General features: G+C 44.9%; 1 protein-coding gene across 2 annotated transcripts in view; it reads left to right on the forward strand.

Moving 5' to 3' along the window:
• The first annotated feature begins 292 nt into the window (after positions 1–292).
• ZEB2 (zinc finger E-box binding homeobox 2) overlaps positions 293–14,833 on the forward strand; it is a 132,512-nt gene continuing 117,971 nt past the window's right edge. The window contains exons 1-2 of one of the 2 annotated variants that reach the window (XM_045831705.1): positions 293–425; positions 3,043–3,184. In XM_045831705.1, coding sequence (XP_045687661.1) covers positions 3,112–3,184 — 73 coding nt within the window. In that variant the 5' untranslated portion in view covers positions 293–425; positions 3,043–3,111. Of the gene's footprint in view, positions 426–1,927; positions 2,155–3,042; positions 3,185–14,833 lie in introns of those variants that run through there. The other variant, XM_045831714.1, reaches the window with a different exon arrangement.

Consider the following 14,833-nt stretch of genomic DNA (forward strand, 5'->3'; position numbering starts at 1 on the left):
TTTGCGGAGACTTCAAGGTATAATCTATCCCAGATCCTTTCCCAGAGAGAAACTTGGCGATCACGTTTTCACATGATGCTCACGCTCAGGGCGCTTCAATTATCCCTCCCCACAAAGATAGGTGGCGCGTGTTTCAGGGTCTCTCTCTCTCCTACAGAAAAGAAAAAGAAAAAAATGTCATTAGAAGAGGCGTAACACGTCAGTCCGTCCCCAGGTTGTGTTTCCTGGAGTGGCTAAAAGAGATCAGTTCTAACCTGCTCCGCAGGAATAACGGTCCTGCCTCCCGACACTCTTGGCGAGGTTTTGTACAGTTTGCTCCGGGAGCTGTTTCTTCGCTTCCACCTTTTTCTCCCCCACACTTCGCGGCTTCTTCATGCTTTTTCTTCTCACCATTTCTGGCCAAAACTACAAACAAGACTTCTCAGGTAGGTTTTTTTCCCCTTTTCTTTTTACTCCTTTTTGGTAGGATCACCCCCCTCCTTTTATTCTTTTTCTCTTTTCAAGTGAGAATGTGAGTCCGAAGTGAGAAGGAGTGTCTGTGGGTAGGAATTTCAGGTGGGTTTAGCTCCTTTATGGCAAGCTTCTTCCAAGAGTGACTTCTTCGATTTCTCTCCCACTCCTGTTCGCTCGCTCTCTCTCTCTCTCGCTCTCTCTCTCTGCTTCCTTTTCTCTCTTTTTTTTCCTCCCCCAAATAATTTGCCCTGTACCTGTCCATCCAGGTAACCCAAGGTGCCTTTTGCTACCCAAGCTATGAAAAGTTTTCCTGAGAACTATATAATTGGAATAAAAACTCTCCAAGGGGAGAGATCCTGTTCTATTTTCACATCTAGTTCCAATTCATTGTATTCAGCAATTACAACTTGGCAAATACCTGTTAATAATTATAAAACTTGATCGATACAAACCTACCAAATTCGGGGCAAGTCTTTCTCTTAGATATGGCAGTCCATCCTCCTCTCCCACCGGAGAAGGCTGTTTTCTAAGCAGAAAGTGTCTGTTTTTTGTCTGCTTAGCGAGTTTCATTTCTTTATTTCATTCTTTGTGTGTGTATGTATGTGAAGTAACACCTCACTTCTGCGATGATAAATAAAGAAGTGAAAGTCCTCATGGAACTTGAGTCGTTTACTAAAGTTGGGGGGGCTGGGGGTCACTACAGCTGGGATGAAAACTGCTGTCAGGATATCAGGGATTTAAATTAAGAATAACTTTTGAAATTGTATTTTAAATGGCATAGTAATATAGATGGACTTAACAGGAGCCACATACACACACTCATCCCATTCCATACTTTGGCACTGAAAAGTCGAGAGAGAAAGAGAGAGAGAGAGAGAGAGAGAGAGCAGGGGTTCCCAGGAACAGTGGTGAACCCTACTAACATGAATGTGTTTATCTCCCACATATATATATATATATATATATATATATATATATATATATATATACATTTTTTACATGCTCCCCCTATAATGAGGAAGGAAAGATTACTAACTCCAGAGTTAGAAATAGCAGGCAAAGATAAAGTTTACGGCATAAATGCCCTGTCTCTTCCTCACACACATATGCTCATAAAACTAGCAGTTTACTTTATTAAACATGTATTTATATGCAATCATGTGTAAGTCTCAGCAGGAACACAGACAGGCCAGCTGTTTCATCCCAGACACTTGTGTGACCATTTCTGTATTTCAGGATTTTTTCCAACAATTTCAAATTAATAGGAGAGACAAGAAATGACAAAATGTGTCAAACTTAAATGAAAACTCTCCCACTATGCCTAGGTTAAATTCAAGGTGCTTTCTAAATAATTCACTTCCTCTTCTCTCTGCTCCCCCCACCCCCCACCCCTCTCAGCAAACGTGTGGAAACTGATACTCACTTTCCAGGTTTTCCGCAAAGCTTCCAGCCCGGGAGACAATAGGTACGGGGCGTGGGGACTGAGTGTGCTCGGCAGAGAAAGGGTTAATGGCCCTGTGTTACAGTTTGCATCTGTTACATCTTTTATAGCCCCCTGTTTAAACTAATCCTCGAGGCACAGCATCTTCCCAACCTCCACGGAGTTTCGGGATTCTCCTCTCCTGCCTGCCTCCGAGGTCCCCCTTCTCCAAGTTTTGACAGTTTCAGCTGAAAAAATGAAGCGTCTCTCTCGAATTTTAGGTACAAAAGTTTCGAAGCCAGAAAGGATATGATCATTTAGTAGAGCTTAAAAGTATTGCTGTAGCGGTTGGACTTTCTCTTTCCTTTCTTAAGGGGAAAATTTTTTTTTCTACTGGAACTATTTAAGGGAACCAGTGTGGGGGAGAATGTGTGTGAGTGAAGTTGGGGGGGGGATACTTAAGTCAATATTGTCAAAGTGGTGGAGGTGGTGGGGAGGGAGGGACAGTGTCCGAAGAGGCTTATAATTATATTTTTTGCTCTGGCGTGAAACGGGAAATCTTAATTTGGGGGCGGGGGGGGGGGTGTGGGGAGGAAGAAACCGTGCCTCGATCAACTCCAAAAGGGGAGGGGAAGGGGCGCGGGGTGAGTGGGTTTCCTATAATTACTATTATCAATTTGCCCAAGTGTGCTTCCTCCGCGGGCTGTTTCTCGTTGTTTGTTTGTTTGTTTGTTTGTTTGTTTCCTCTGGGGAATGGGGTGGGGTGAGACGAGATAAGAGCGAAAGAAAGCGTCACCTCACCCCAGGTTCCCGAGCCTAGCTGAGGACTTTTCAGAGGAAAAGGTCCGCCTAGCCCTGAGTCAAGCCACCTTACTGTACCGCCGTGTGCATTCCCTCATTCGGTCAGGAGTTATGACTCATTTTGAAGATGTAATTCTTGTCTCTCTGATCCCCTCGCGGGTGCGACACACCAAACAGTAACAAACACAAAGCGCCTCGGGGCCAAGGCTGGGGTAGGGGGGCGGGGAGGGGGCCGCCGAAGTTTCGCTTTGGCGTTGGGGGGCGCGGATGGGTGCTCGCCCGGGCCCTGGCCCGGCTCCCCTGGGCGGCCCGCGCGCGTTTCAATGGGCGCGGGCGATGCCCACATTGTCGCTGTGTTTGGTTGCTAGATCGAGCCTGCGTGCTGCCGAAGCAGGGCGCCGAGTCCATGCGAACTGCCATCTGATCCGCTCTTATCAATGAAGCAGCCGATCATGGCGGATGGCCCCCGGTGCAAGAGGCGCAAACAAGCCAATCCCAGGAGGAAAAACGGTAAGAACCGGCCCGAACCAAACTTTTCCGGGCCACTCCGCGGATCCAGACCCAGGGAGAAGGGAGGGGAAAGGGAAAAGGAACCGAGACGGCGGCGCCCAGGGCTCGCGGGCGAGCCTCCCTCCGCGGCCGGCGCCGGAGCCCAGCGCGCGCGGTGCCCGGACCCGGGGAGTTGGGGAAGTGCCGGGCAAAGTGAGCGTCGGGCGCCGGCGGGCTGCGAGCGCTGGGGTCCGGACGGGGCCCCGCTCCCCCAGCCCCGCCGCCCCCTAGCGCCCCCGCCACCGCACTCCCTCCACCTCCGCCTCCCGCTCCGCTAGCTCCTGGCCCGCCGGGTCGGCGGCCGGGCTGCGGGAGCGTCCGGCTAGGGCAGGGCGGGGGGGGGGGGGGGCCCAGGCGCCAGCTCGTGCGGAGTCCCGGGGCGGGGGCGAGGGCTGGGGTGGCGGAGGGACGACGAGGGAGAGACTGGGGTCCAGGGGTTGTGCCTCCACAAGGCTTAAAGTTTCTTGTCGGAGTCGCCCGGCTCCCTCTCCGTTCGCCAAGTAACGGTCCGCGGGCAGCGGGGCCCGGTTGGGCGCGCCCGGACTCTGGGGTGGGAGGGACTCGGCCGGCCCCGCGCGGGGTCTGGCGGGGTCCCGGCGGGCTTGGGGGCGGGTGGCACTTCTCCAGCGGGCGCTGGCCCCTTGCCGGGGGCTGGCGGAGTCGAAGAGCGTAGGGAGACTTTTCAGGGCAGTTTTTACGTGGTCAGGAGCCCGCTCTCCAGGCTGAGTCAGGAAGGAGGAAGAAGATGGGGGGAGGAGGTGTGAGAGGGACACGCTGATGGGAGATGGGATATTACAACGGTGACAGCCTCCTAGGTCCACCTTGGAGAGAGGCAGAGAAGGAGGGGTAGAGAGAGAGAGTAGGAGGGAGGGGGGAGAGAGCGAGAGAGAGAGACCCCCTAGGTATTTTCCCCAAACAAAATCGTGGGAATAAAAGAGAAAAGTGATTGGCAAGAGCGCAGAAGGAACCTGGGGGAGGGGAGAGGGCTGGGGACCAGAGAGGGTACCGGGGGAGCTGAGGAGGAAACTCAGCTTAAAAAGAAAAACCAGCCCCCCAAAACAAGCGAACCAGCGCCAGCTCAGCCTGGGAAATGAAAGTTCTCGCTCCCATTGCTGTACACCGGATCACCCTGCCCGGGACCGCGTCCACTCCCCGGAGCCGGACCCGGGGACGAGGCGCCGGCCGGCCTCCGGCCTCCCGCAAGCCCAGCCCGCTCCTTGCAGGGACCGCCCGGGCCCACTTGGAGCAACTTTCCTCTAGAGAAGACCATTGTGCGCGCCCACAGCTACCCCTGTGCTGCGCGGCGCGGGGAGGGGGCGGCTGGGGGCGCAGTGTGGGGTGCTGGAGGGAAAAAAACACAAAGACAGAGAATTTTGATTAGAGACAAATGAGGCTTCACCTTGTCTCTCTGTTGCTTCCTCTCTCTCCCTCTCTCTCTCTCTCTCTAGTGTTTGTGTGTGTGTGTGTGTGTGTGTGTGTGTGTGTGTGTGTCATTTGCCTGTTGTGGTGGAGGTGTCGAGCCATATGGGGGAGTGATAGAGGAATTTAGTCAGAAACTCTTCGTTATGTTATCCTGCCTTTTCCCTTTGTGCTGCCTTTGATCTATTTGCTTGGCTTAGTGTTACAAAAAACAAGTACAATAATATATTCCGCGCAGCTTCCCCAAGATCCAGTTCAGGCTGCCTCTTTTTAAGTCTCTCTCTCTCTCTCTCTCTCTCTCTCTCTCTCTCTCTCTCTCTCTCTCCTTCCCAACCCCCCTCCACCCCCTCTCTCTCAATTTAATTTTTTCTTAACTCTAGTGTCTGGCATTATTTAAGCTGGTCCTTAAACTGGAGCACTCCCCTTACCCATCACTGGGTAATTTAACAGACAGTAAAATTATACCTAGTGTCCCCTCTCCTCTCTCGTGTTTCCTCTGTACCTTTTATTAAATGTTGGTCATTGATTTTCTAAAATCAATGTCTGTTGTGAGGCTACCCCCTCAACAAGTATCTAAAGCACGTTGCTGATCAACTGGATAACAAAAGCTTTGTGTCAAGGAGGCTTTTTTCCCCTTATGTTAAACAGTCGTGTGTGTGTGTGTGTGTGTGTGTGTGTGTGTGTGTGTGAAAAGAGAATGAGATTTAAAGCAAGTTTCCCAGAAGTGTTTGTTGTTGTTGTTGATTTTTTTGCAAAAGAGACTATTTAAAATGTTTGTTTCTTCTTGCTCTCTTCCTTCCACCCCCTTCGGGATTTTGCCACCATTGACCAGCCTGGCCCCAGCAGTGAGGTCAGGCCAGATCTCAGGTCTGGGGAAATGCAGGGCTGAGGCTTCCTAGGAACCTTTAGAGAGGAGGGGGTGGCTCTCAGAGAGGGAGGCCTGTTGGGGACGTCACAGGTGGAGGGGAGCACCAGGCAAGGGGCTCACCCATGGATTATGCAGCCATTTCCCCTCTGTCCAGCCACTAACCTGGGAGAAGCCTCAACGCTCCGAAAGAGAAAGTTGAATTGCACATTTCACGGCATTTAGCTCAGCCTCTGCACACTTACCAGCAGGCCTGTCCATCTCTTACAGCTTCGCAAAGTTTGACTATTATCTGCCTCTTTTTCCAAATAATCTGCGGCAAAACATGCTGTGAATTGGTTACTTGTCAGTGTTTTTCTTTGGATTTAATCTGGCTGAGCAATGTCCTGGTTTTGAAAAGCAGGTAGAAGAGTTTTCCCCCCTTTTTTCATTTTCTTTTTCATCAAGCATGTATCCAATGCCTTTCCCTTTGGGAATTGCCTGGATTTATCTGAACTGAGTGGATTTTTCTTCTTTCCTGGATTCATGGAAAAGATGTCACTTTTGAGCTTGTGTCTTTGCTGATAACATTAAATATGATGATGCTTATCAAAATCATATAGAAATTCCTGGAAAGAAATAATGGCAATACTAATCATAGAAGTAGAAGCTGCAAGGAAAAAAGAAAAAAAAAGATGGTCATCCAGGAAACTAGAATGGCAGTTTATATCATTTTAATGAAGTCAACAGTGTATATATAGACTAAGGTGACAAGGAGATAAAATGTGTAAAGCTGTGTGTGTGCGCACACACGCGCAAAAGGCCGGTCAAGAACCGTAGGTTAGAACTCAAGGCTTTATAAGATTATTAAAAAGCAAAGGAGAAGGAGGCAGTTCGAGGAAAACTAATGTACAAAGAGAGAAACAGGAATCTAAAATCCAGCCTTAGAAATTCTCAGGCTAAAAGGATGCCTGGCAGAGACAGTGCCAGGGCCAAGTTAATCCATAGCGGACAGTCTCCTTTGCCCCACATAGAAAGGGTGAAATCTCTTCCCAGAAAATAAGATGTGCAGGAGGAAAGGGGGAGAGGGGTGAGGGGGAGGGAGGCAAAAAGCAAGTCCTCACAGACAAGAATGTGTGTCCGTTTCAAGAAAGTTCAGTCAGATGATCTTCAGTCGCCTGACTCACTTTGTAACACTTTCACTGAAGCTGGAGAGGAGGGGAAAACCCACCCCCCTTTCCATTCCCCTGATATACCCCACTATCTCCACACAGCCTTGGAGTCAGAGATGCGCTCTAGGAGCTCCAGATGCCCGGCTGCTGCCGCCACTGGCACAGCCCGGTTGTAACTTGCAAAGTTTGTTGCTTTAGCCCATGAAGCAGGCATGGGCTCCTGGGGATGCCACGGCTTCCCTCCTACCTCCTGCGGAGCCTGGGAAGACCGGCCTGCCTCCTCAGCCCACCACCTTCCAGCATCAGACTCTGAAAAATTGCACATACCCCTGCACGTAGTAACAAAATCAAATCCAGAAACTGCTTGTTTCAGAAAAGAGAAGGAGGTTATCTTTTACACAAAAACTGGATTCAGAGCAAAGGGAACAAGAAGATGGAAGAAAGAAAAGTTAAATTTGATTGTTCTTCAAAGTTTCAGCTAAAGGTTTGGGAATTGTATGAGGAGTGGGGGAGATTTTTACAAATGCCTTTGGTCTCTGGTTTTCAGTGATAAAGAAAGGGTATAAAGTTGGATGTTTTGAGGGCACTGGATTTTAGAGGAGGAACAATCGGTAAGCAGAAATGAATATTCTTGTTTAAGAGAAGTCCTCACTTTTTACCACTTCCTTGAAGGGAGTGGAGGAGCTGGTGGTGATGCTTAGAGGCCAGGGAGGACGCTGGGGTTGCTCCCTTTTCAGAGATGCTTAATTGAAAAGGAAAAGAAATGCAGTCAAGCCCTTCAACAGGATGTGGCTCCTCTCTGAGAGGTGAAGTTGGGATGGGTCAGCCTCCACTTCAAAGCCCCTCAGTGCACACTGAGGCAGGGAAGTTTCCTTCGGATTATAGTCGGTTCAGACTTGGTTATCTTTGCAAGTGTGAAAGTCTTCTGCTACTAGCTTTCTTCCTGAAGTTGATGAGCTTAATAGGAAGCCTGTGTTGCTGGCACTGAAAGCACTCAGAGGCAGTTTGTGTGGCAGGTACCAACCAGTTATAAGGGCGCTCCAAAGATACCCATCTCCATCCTTTTCTGTCTGTGAAGATCTGCAAGTTTTGTCACGCTGCACACACACGAGGCTGGGGGCTATGTATATAGACTGATCTATTTGTTTTATTTTGGTTTGGGAAAACCAAGTCAATTGGGAAAGAAACACGCCTCCCTTCGCAGCAGAGCCACTATCCTGCTGGCATCATGGCTTGACGCTCCCCCAGGGGTAAGGGTCAGCTAAGGATTTGAACCTTTACATTGTTTCTGTGTTGCCAAATAAAAATAAATTCACATATTTCAGCCTTTATTTTCAAATACGAATAAAGCCAAGATTAAAAGTCCCCCACTAAGCTGCTATGTCATATGTTTCAGATGCTTCCTTTCTTGCCAGCTTAATTAGCTCAAAGTAAAGAAAATTCCAAGAGGTTATCAAAGACCCTAATACTGCATTAAGAATATTTCCTGGGAAAAAAAATGTATATGCCCTGAAGGTAGGAAAGCAGGGTGTTGCTAGCTCTCTAGCACAGCCGCGTTTATTCCAAGATGTGGGAGATTCTTTTCCTTACAACAGTTTTTGTCATCTGCATTCTTCCAAGGCTTTTAAGGTGCATTTTCTTCTGTGTGAAAGGGAACTCTTTGTCCTTTTCCTCTCCAGCACCCTGGCTTCCCAAGGTAGACACTATTTTGTGCCTGTCACAGAGAGAAGGAGTGCAGGTTTGCAATGCTCACAGACAATTGATTGTCTGCCCTAATGTGTTTCATTTACATGTTTATAACGTCAATGGTGCTGGGGTGTCCACTGTACCATTCATTCCCGCATTCCCACAAGGGGGCAATTGTCTGAATGGCCAAGTCAGACACCTTTTTGATTGCTCTTTGGTTGTCTTTTTAGAGCAAAGAGATAAAGGAGGAAAATCTGTGATGCAGAAACACTAGTTGAAAATATACAGAATTAAATGTCACCACAAAAGCAGATGTTAACATAGCCCCAATATGCTTTTTAGCCAAGATGTGAAGGTTGAAAAAAAAATAATTCAGAGCAGAGGGAAGGATGATTTAAAACCAATAAATATAGCCCCACTCCCCCTCCCTCTTTCTTTTCTTTCTTTAGCAATCAGAAGATGAAATGTGATTTTCCTTTTCATTTTTAAACCTTGAAACATCTAGGCACCTCCTCATTATTTGTGTGTTTGCTGTGATTTGTGAATTTGGTATATATTTACATAGCTCTGTTTATGCCAATAGCATCAGCTTACCACTTGGAAAATCTATTGAATGACTATTTGGGCTGTGGGGAGTGTAAACTTTTAAAAAGTAAGAGCCAAGTATTTCTTCATCAAGCATTTTTTTAAAAGGAAAGCAATAATACTCAGTAGACTCTATGGAAGTCTCTGCCTTAATAGCTATGTGCCAAATACTTTTATCCTGGGTGACAGTTGTGTCAGAGTGAAAGCTCTCAGGAAAAGTGTAACTAGTAGCTACAAAGTAAATAAAGAATTTTGTTTGAAGGTGTTCTGTACTGTTCTTATACTTTGTGTGTGTTGTCTTGTGTTTCCTCTGAGGGAGGCGAGAAGAAAAGGCAGCCCTGCCTGTGTTTTTTGGCTTTTCTCTTCAATCAGTTCTCCCTTCCATAGTATGCTTGTATGTAATGCACATGAACACACCTGCTTTTAAAAAAAAGGTTTCACAGTTCAGATGGTGCCTTGCTGGTTCATTTAGGGAATACACTTATTAGAAGTTGGTCTGATTTTGCGTGTGGTCCACAAAGAGAGAAAATACTAATTCTTGTGTCATCTGGTGGGAGGTAAACAGGGGGTGATGGTGGTGGTGTAAAACTTTTATAATTTTGTAGTAAATTAGGAAGAAAAAAACCGTCAGTCTGTGAAAAGATTTTTGCCTCTCCCGAGAAGACACACACAGTAGCTGCACCGTTAGCTGAACCCCTGACACGGCGGTCTTTTGAATGCCTTAGGTATGATTTCACTTTCGCTCACATCAATGCTGACCTGAATGCCTTTCATATCTGATCCGCTGTGTCTCTCCCAGTAAACATCCCCTGAGGGGAGAACAAAGAAAGGAGCTCTTCTTCTTCTTAATCACAATTCAGCCCTTTCACCGCCGGCAGGCTCCATTTGCATTCTGCCACAGAAAGCCAAGATGAAAAGAGAGAGAGAGGGAGAGAGAGAGAGAAAGAGAGAGAGAGGAAAGAGTGGAGAAGGGAGGCATAGGGTAGTGGCTGAGTAAAATAACTTAGGTGTTTGTGGCTGTTTGTTGGGCTTTCCCTAGTTACCAGCCTTATATAGTTGATGCTCAACCAGGCCCTGTCCCTCCTGACAGGCATATAGTGTTACAAGATGGCATGTCTGTACTATTCATGGCCACCCGCTCAACACTTGAGGTAAAAAGTGTCAGGGAGGGATCAGATTCTCCCCCAGAAGCCTGTTAGACTTGGGGTTAGGTGTGTGGGCTTCCTATTCTTGAGTGCTGCCTACTGTTTGGCTTTAGTCTGATTGTTTACCATCAGACAGGGGAGGTGAGGGCACGATGGGCGTGGGGGGACTGTAAGCTGGAGGCTGCTCAGAAAGAGAGAAGGGATAAAGTCTCCGGAGGCCCTGGTCTGGTTTCAGTGATGGGTGTCTGGCCCAAAGAAAAAGGGAGAAGTGCCCGAACATACTGATAAATCTTCAGGAAAACTGGAAAAGACTTTCCCATTTTTTCCCTGACTTTTTATGATAATTCATATTTTCAAATGAAAGGGGAAAAAAGCCAAGAAAGAAACTCTCAAATGAGCCAAAAAGGAAAAAAAAAATCTCTGAAAAGAATTTTAGGGGGAAAAGTTGTTCTATTTTAAAAAGCTTTGAGGGCTGTAAAGTGCCACGTTTTTCACACCTTCTCCATACTTTTTTTTCAGATTTTTTTAGTATGTTTAACATTTGTGAGATGACAGCCTTTTTGTATCTCAAACTGGATGCTGCAAGATTTATAGGAAGGGGTTGGTGGTATTCACGTTCTATTGAGAGAGAAGGTTTATGCCTAAAGGGCTCCTTCTTCCTGGGAACTGTTTAAACCCTCGCAGGCGGACCTGTCAGGTTTCACTGTGTTATTTGCCTCCATTTTCAACATGCAAAAGTAACATGCAGTTAATGGTATTGCAATGAGACCACAGCAAGAGCAGGAACCTCTCGTGACAACTTTTCAGCTACATTATCTTGCTCTTAAACTGTCTTGTCTTTTTTTCTCTCTCTTTCTGAAACCACTTTGAAGATACCAACAGTTTTTCTTCAACAGTTAGATTAAGCATGCAACACACACACACACACACACACACACACACACACACACACACACACAACTTTGGAAGGGCAGTCACTTCAAACAGCAGACTGAAGAATTGGAAATATGGCTTTTCGGATAACTATTGTGACAGATTTCACTTAGAGGAGCAAAACTAGTGGAGATATTAGAAGTTGTATAGAGCATGTGACACAGATTCCTGATTTTTTTTTCCCAGAAGATTTACAGAATTTACAGAAAGAGATTATCCCTACACCTTCCACCCCTCCTATCCACCCCCATGACCCAAGCAATGAAGGATTTAGGCAGATTTACTTCGGTAAACACCTTTGGACACTTTGAGGGGAAAGTGGGAGTCTGTTTGCAAAAGAAGGCTTTTGTTAAGTGAGGTACTGGGGATAATGCTTTACCAGGCAGCTGTGATATTAACCTACCCAGCAATGCGGGAACACTCTTTAACTCTTTGAGTGCCTGGCCCTTGCGCTCAGCAGATAAAATCCTAGCTCTCCAAAGACACTTAGAATTCTGGCTCTAACAGTTTATTATTCAGACAAGTCTTGTAGACATGAAAACTGTTCAAGCTTTTAAAACAATGTGGTTTAATTAGATGAAGTGGACTTACATTGCTCATAAGCCCTCCAAATGGTGGTTTATAATTGGCAAGGAAAAAAAAAAAAGAAAGGAATCAGGCAGCACATTAAAAATTCCAGGAAATATCTTTAGAAAAGCTATTTTCATTTCCAGCTTTTAAAATATTAGACTATGGTAGCTAGAGGGAATGAAGCAGCTGGGGCCTCTCTCCTTCCTGTAAAAGACACCAGAAGTTTGTGATGAAGGGGCTTCAACTCGAAAAGCTGCAAGAGGCCCATTTGGACAGTGACATTATCGCAGCGCTCACATCTTGTCAAGGGGAAGTGTTGCCTATCTTTTGGAGCTTGGGAAGTCATGTGAACCTCAGAATCAGGACCTCAGGCTGGCTCTTACCAACTTGAGACTTTTCAAAGCAAGTGGGGAAACATTTACAAGAGGAAGGAGTTAATAGTTATTTTTTTTATTTTATGTTGTTTATTTATTTATTTTTTTTTGCTGGGCACCAGAATAATGTTACAGGTGTTGCAATTGGGCTTAAATAAGATTGCCTTATTTAGTTTTGAAAAAGAGTGTAGGTGTCAACGTTGGAGCAGCCACAGATGTGTGAGAAAGTAAAGGGTATGAGACATGACAGAATTAAAGGTGTTTGCTATGTTGTTACACCGTGTGTCAGGCGGCAAGCTCCCTTTGTCACAGCCTCCTGGTGATTTGACAGCGCAGATCTACTTCCCTTCTAGGTGAAACAGCATTTTTTAACTGGAGTTATAAATATGGCACATCCTTCGTGTTCTGCACTGCCTCCCAGACCCACGAATCCTATTTGAAAGCATCTTGCCCTGAGACACAATGAACAAACGCAGCACACAGGGGCTGTGTGTGCGGGGGCCGGGCACCGCCAGCATCACAGTAGCTGGCATTGACTGTTGTTTGGCAAGAAGGTCCTCTGCCAAATCATCCAATAATTAAGTTTTATGTTATTTGTATGAACGACCAAGCATGCAGTATTTCTTTTCAAATCAAAGGGAGGCTTAAAATTACTTTTTGAACACTTTCGACCATGGTCAGGTCACAGTTTGGGGGCTGAATTAAAATGATCTCATTCATGATCTAATTGAGGTTGGCAAAACCTTAGCAGTAGCAGGAGTACATAAATATAAATCAAAGACCAAAATTTAGCAAATCATATCATTTGCTAGAAATCTGCTCATGAATTATTCTCCGATTGCCAACCCCGAAGTTAAACTTTGTCTCCCCTCAGCAACAGTAACTGCGCATATTTTTTCAAGCTCCTGAGAGAAAAAGAGAGAAGGAAGATGATCAATTTCTCATCAGATATTGTGTGTTTGTGGCCCAAGAAACTACAATAGCTAGTACAGCCATGTACATTACAGTGGTTGCTGCAGTCTTGGTTCGGAATTAATATCGGCTTCTGAAAACCAGACTTTGGCAGAGCAAGCAGCTGGGACACATAAGGGATGGAAGGGAAGCAAACATTTCAAGAAGGAGCTGATTGAACTTTGCTTTCATTTTTCAATTGAATGTAATCATCATCATGATCCATGATTTTTTTTTTTTACAGATTTAGTTCGATTGCCAAGCTGAGGGGATATTTGAAGTAGTCATTAGAATTAAAAGACAATACAGAAATGTTCGTGTACATATTTAAGTTACCCTTCTTTTTTTAAGAAATTACTATAAAGTTAAGACTGTAGATCCTATAATATGCAAGATTAAATGTTATGTTCTATTGTAAGCAATTTATTTTGAGTTCTTCATTTTTTTTGATTGCTGTGTGTAATTTCCACTTAAACCCACACACCCTCCACTTTAAACTGGAGGAGACCTAATTCTGAACTTGAATGTTTTGAAGTTAAAATTTTAAATCCCACTTAAATTAAGGTAATTCTTTCAAGCAAAGAGTAAGTATAGAACTGGTCAGTTTAGCTCACTATTTATCACGAGATCAAATACATGAAGGTGTATTTTTGAATGACCATGAAATGGTGGAAACATTTTAAAACTTTCTCAGGTAATAGAGGTAAATGACCGCATTATTTTGCGAACAGGTAATTGCCATCAATTATTTCCCATGACAAAAAGGCAAAATGTGTTCTACATAAAAATGTGTAATGAACTCCTCTAACAGTTACATTGTTGCAATGACAATACAGTGACTTTTGTTCTTTATATACAGTTTCATATTTCATTTCATAATCAACTCTAGGAAGGAAAGGTACTGCTGACAAGGTGATAGACACTCCCTCCAAAATAAATAATCAATAATAGATCAACAATTTAATATAATCATGCTATTTATGAGATGAGATGTGTTCTCTCTCAAACGGATGATTAAATTTCAAAGATCTAGTGCCCAAGTTATCTACAAATGTAGTAGATAGCTTTCACTGTTTCTTAGTTCAAATTGTATTTCTATTGTCTTAGATATCTGAGTTCACTGTAATCAAGGAAACTCTGCAATGTGCTTATTCTTGGAAGTACCTAAGTTTCTATTTTAGACACAAAGCACATTGCTGGAAGTGTTTCACATCATGAGATTTCTCAGTTTTAAGAAGTGAGGTTTACATATAAACTGTTTTCATAATAAATAGACCCATTAAGAAGGAAAAATCTCTAAGCAAAACGGTTGTCCTCTAAAGATTTTCCATCACCTTTGCTCTGCTGATGGGAACTTGAGCACTAGCTGCAGGCCATGGGCCCACGTACACAGGTGTCCCCTAGGACTCTAACCGCTGCTGTTTCTCCCAAACTTTCACTGCACTCATGCAGTTCGTGCATGGAATACATTTTAACAAAAATAGTAGAGGTGGCCAGATAATACAGACTCCAGTTTCCTAGGATTCACTGTAAGGGAAAAAAAGTGTTCCCTGTGCCATGTGACTCTCACAAAACTTACTCACACGGATTACCCTACACTTTAAGTGTAGTATTTTGGATAAATTACAAGTTTTATGTTTTGAAACTAGTTCCCCTTATTTATGTTCAATATTACCAACCTTAACACAGATTATGCCAAAGTGATTGCAAATTATTATGGTTTTTAAAACAACCTTCAGGAGTCCTGAATAAAGGTGATATTTCGAAGCAGTGTTTATAATAGTTAAAAAAGTGTAGGGAGAGGATTAAACTATACTGAACACTTAGAAATGTGTGCAGTTTTATACTTGTGTAGATAAAGGGTGAGGTAGCCTTGCCCTGTGAAACCAAGACCACAAATGATATGTGTCAGTAGGTTCTTTGATAGGGCT

This window comes from Phyllostomus hastatus, unplaced genomic scaffold (genome assembly GCF_019186645.2).
Source record: "Phyllostomus hastatus isolate PE091 unplaced genomic scaffold, TTU_PhHast_1.1 phas_contig_1, whole genome shotgun sequence".
NCBI lineage: Eukaryota > Metazoa > Chordata > Mammalia > Chiroptera > Phyllostomidae > Phyllostomus > Phyllostomus hastatus.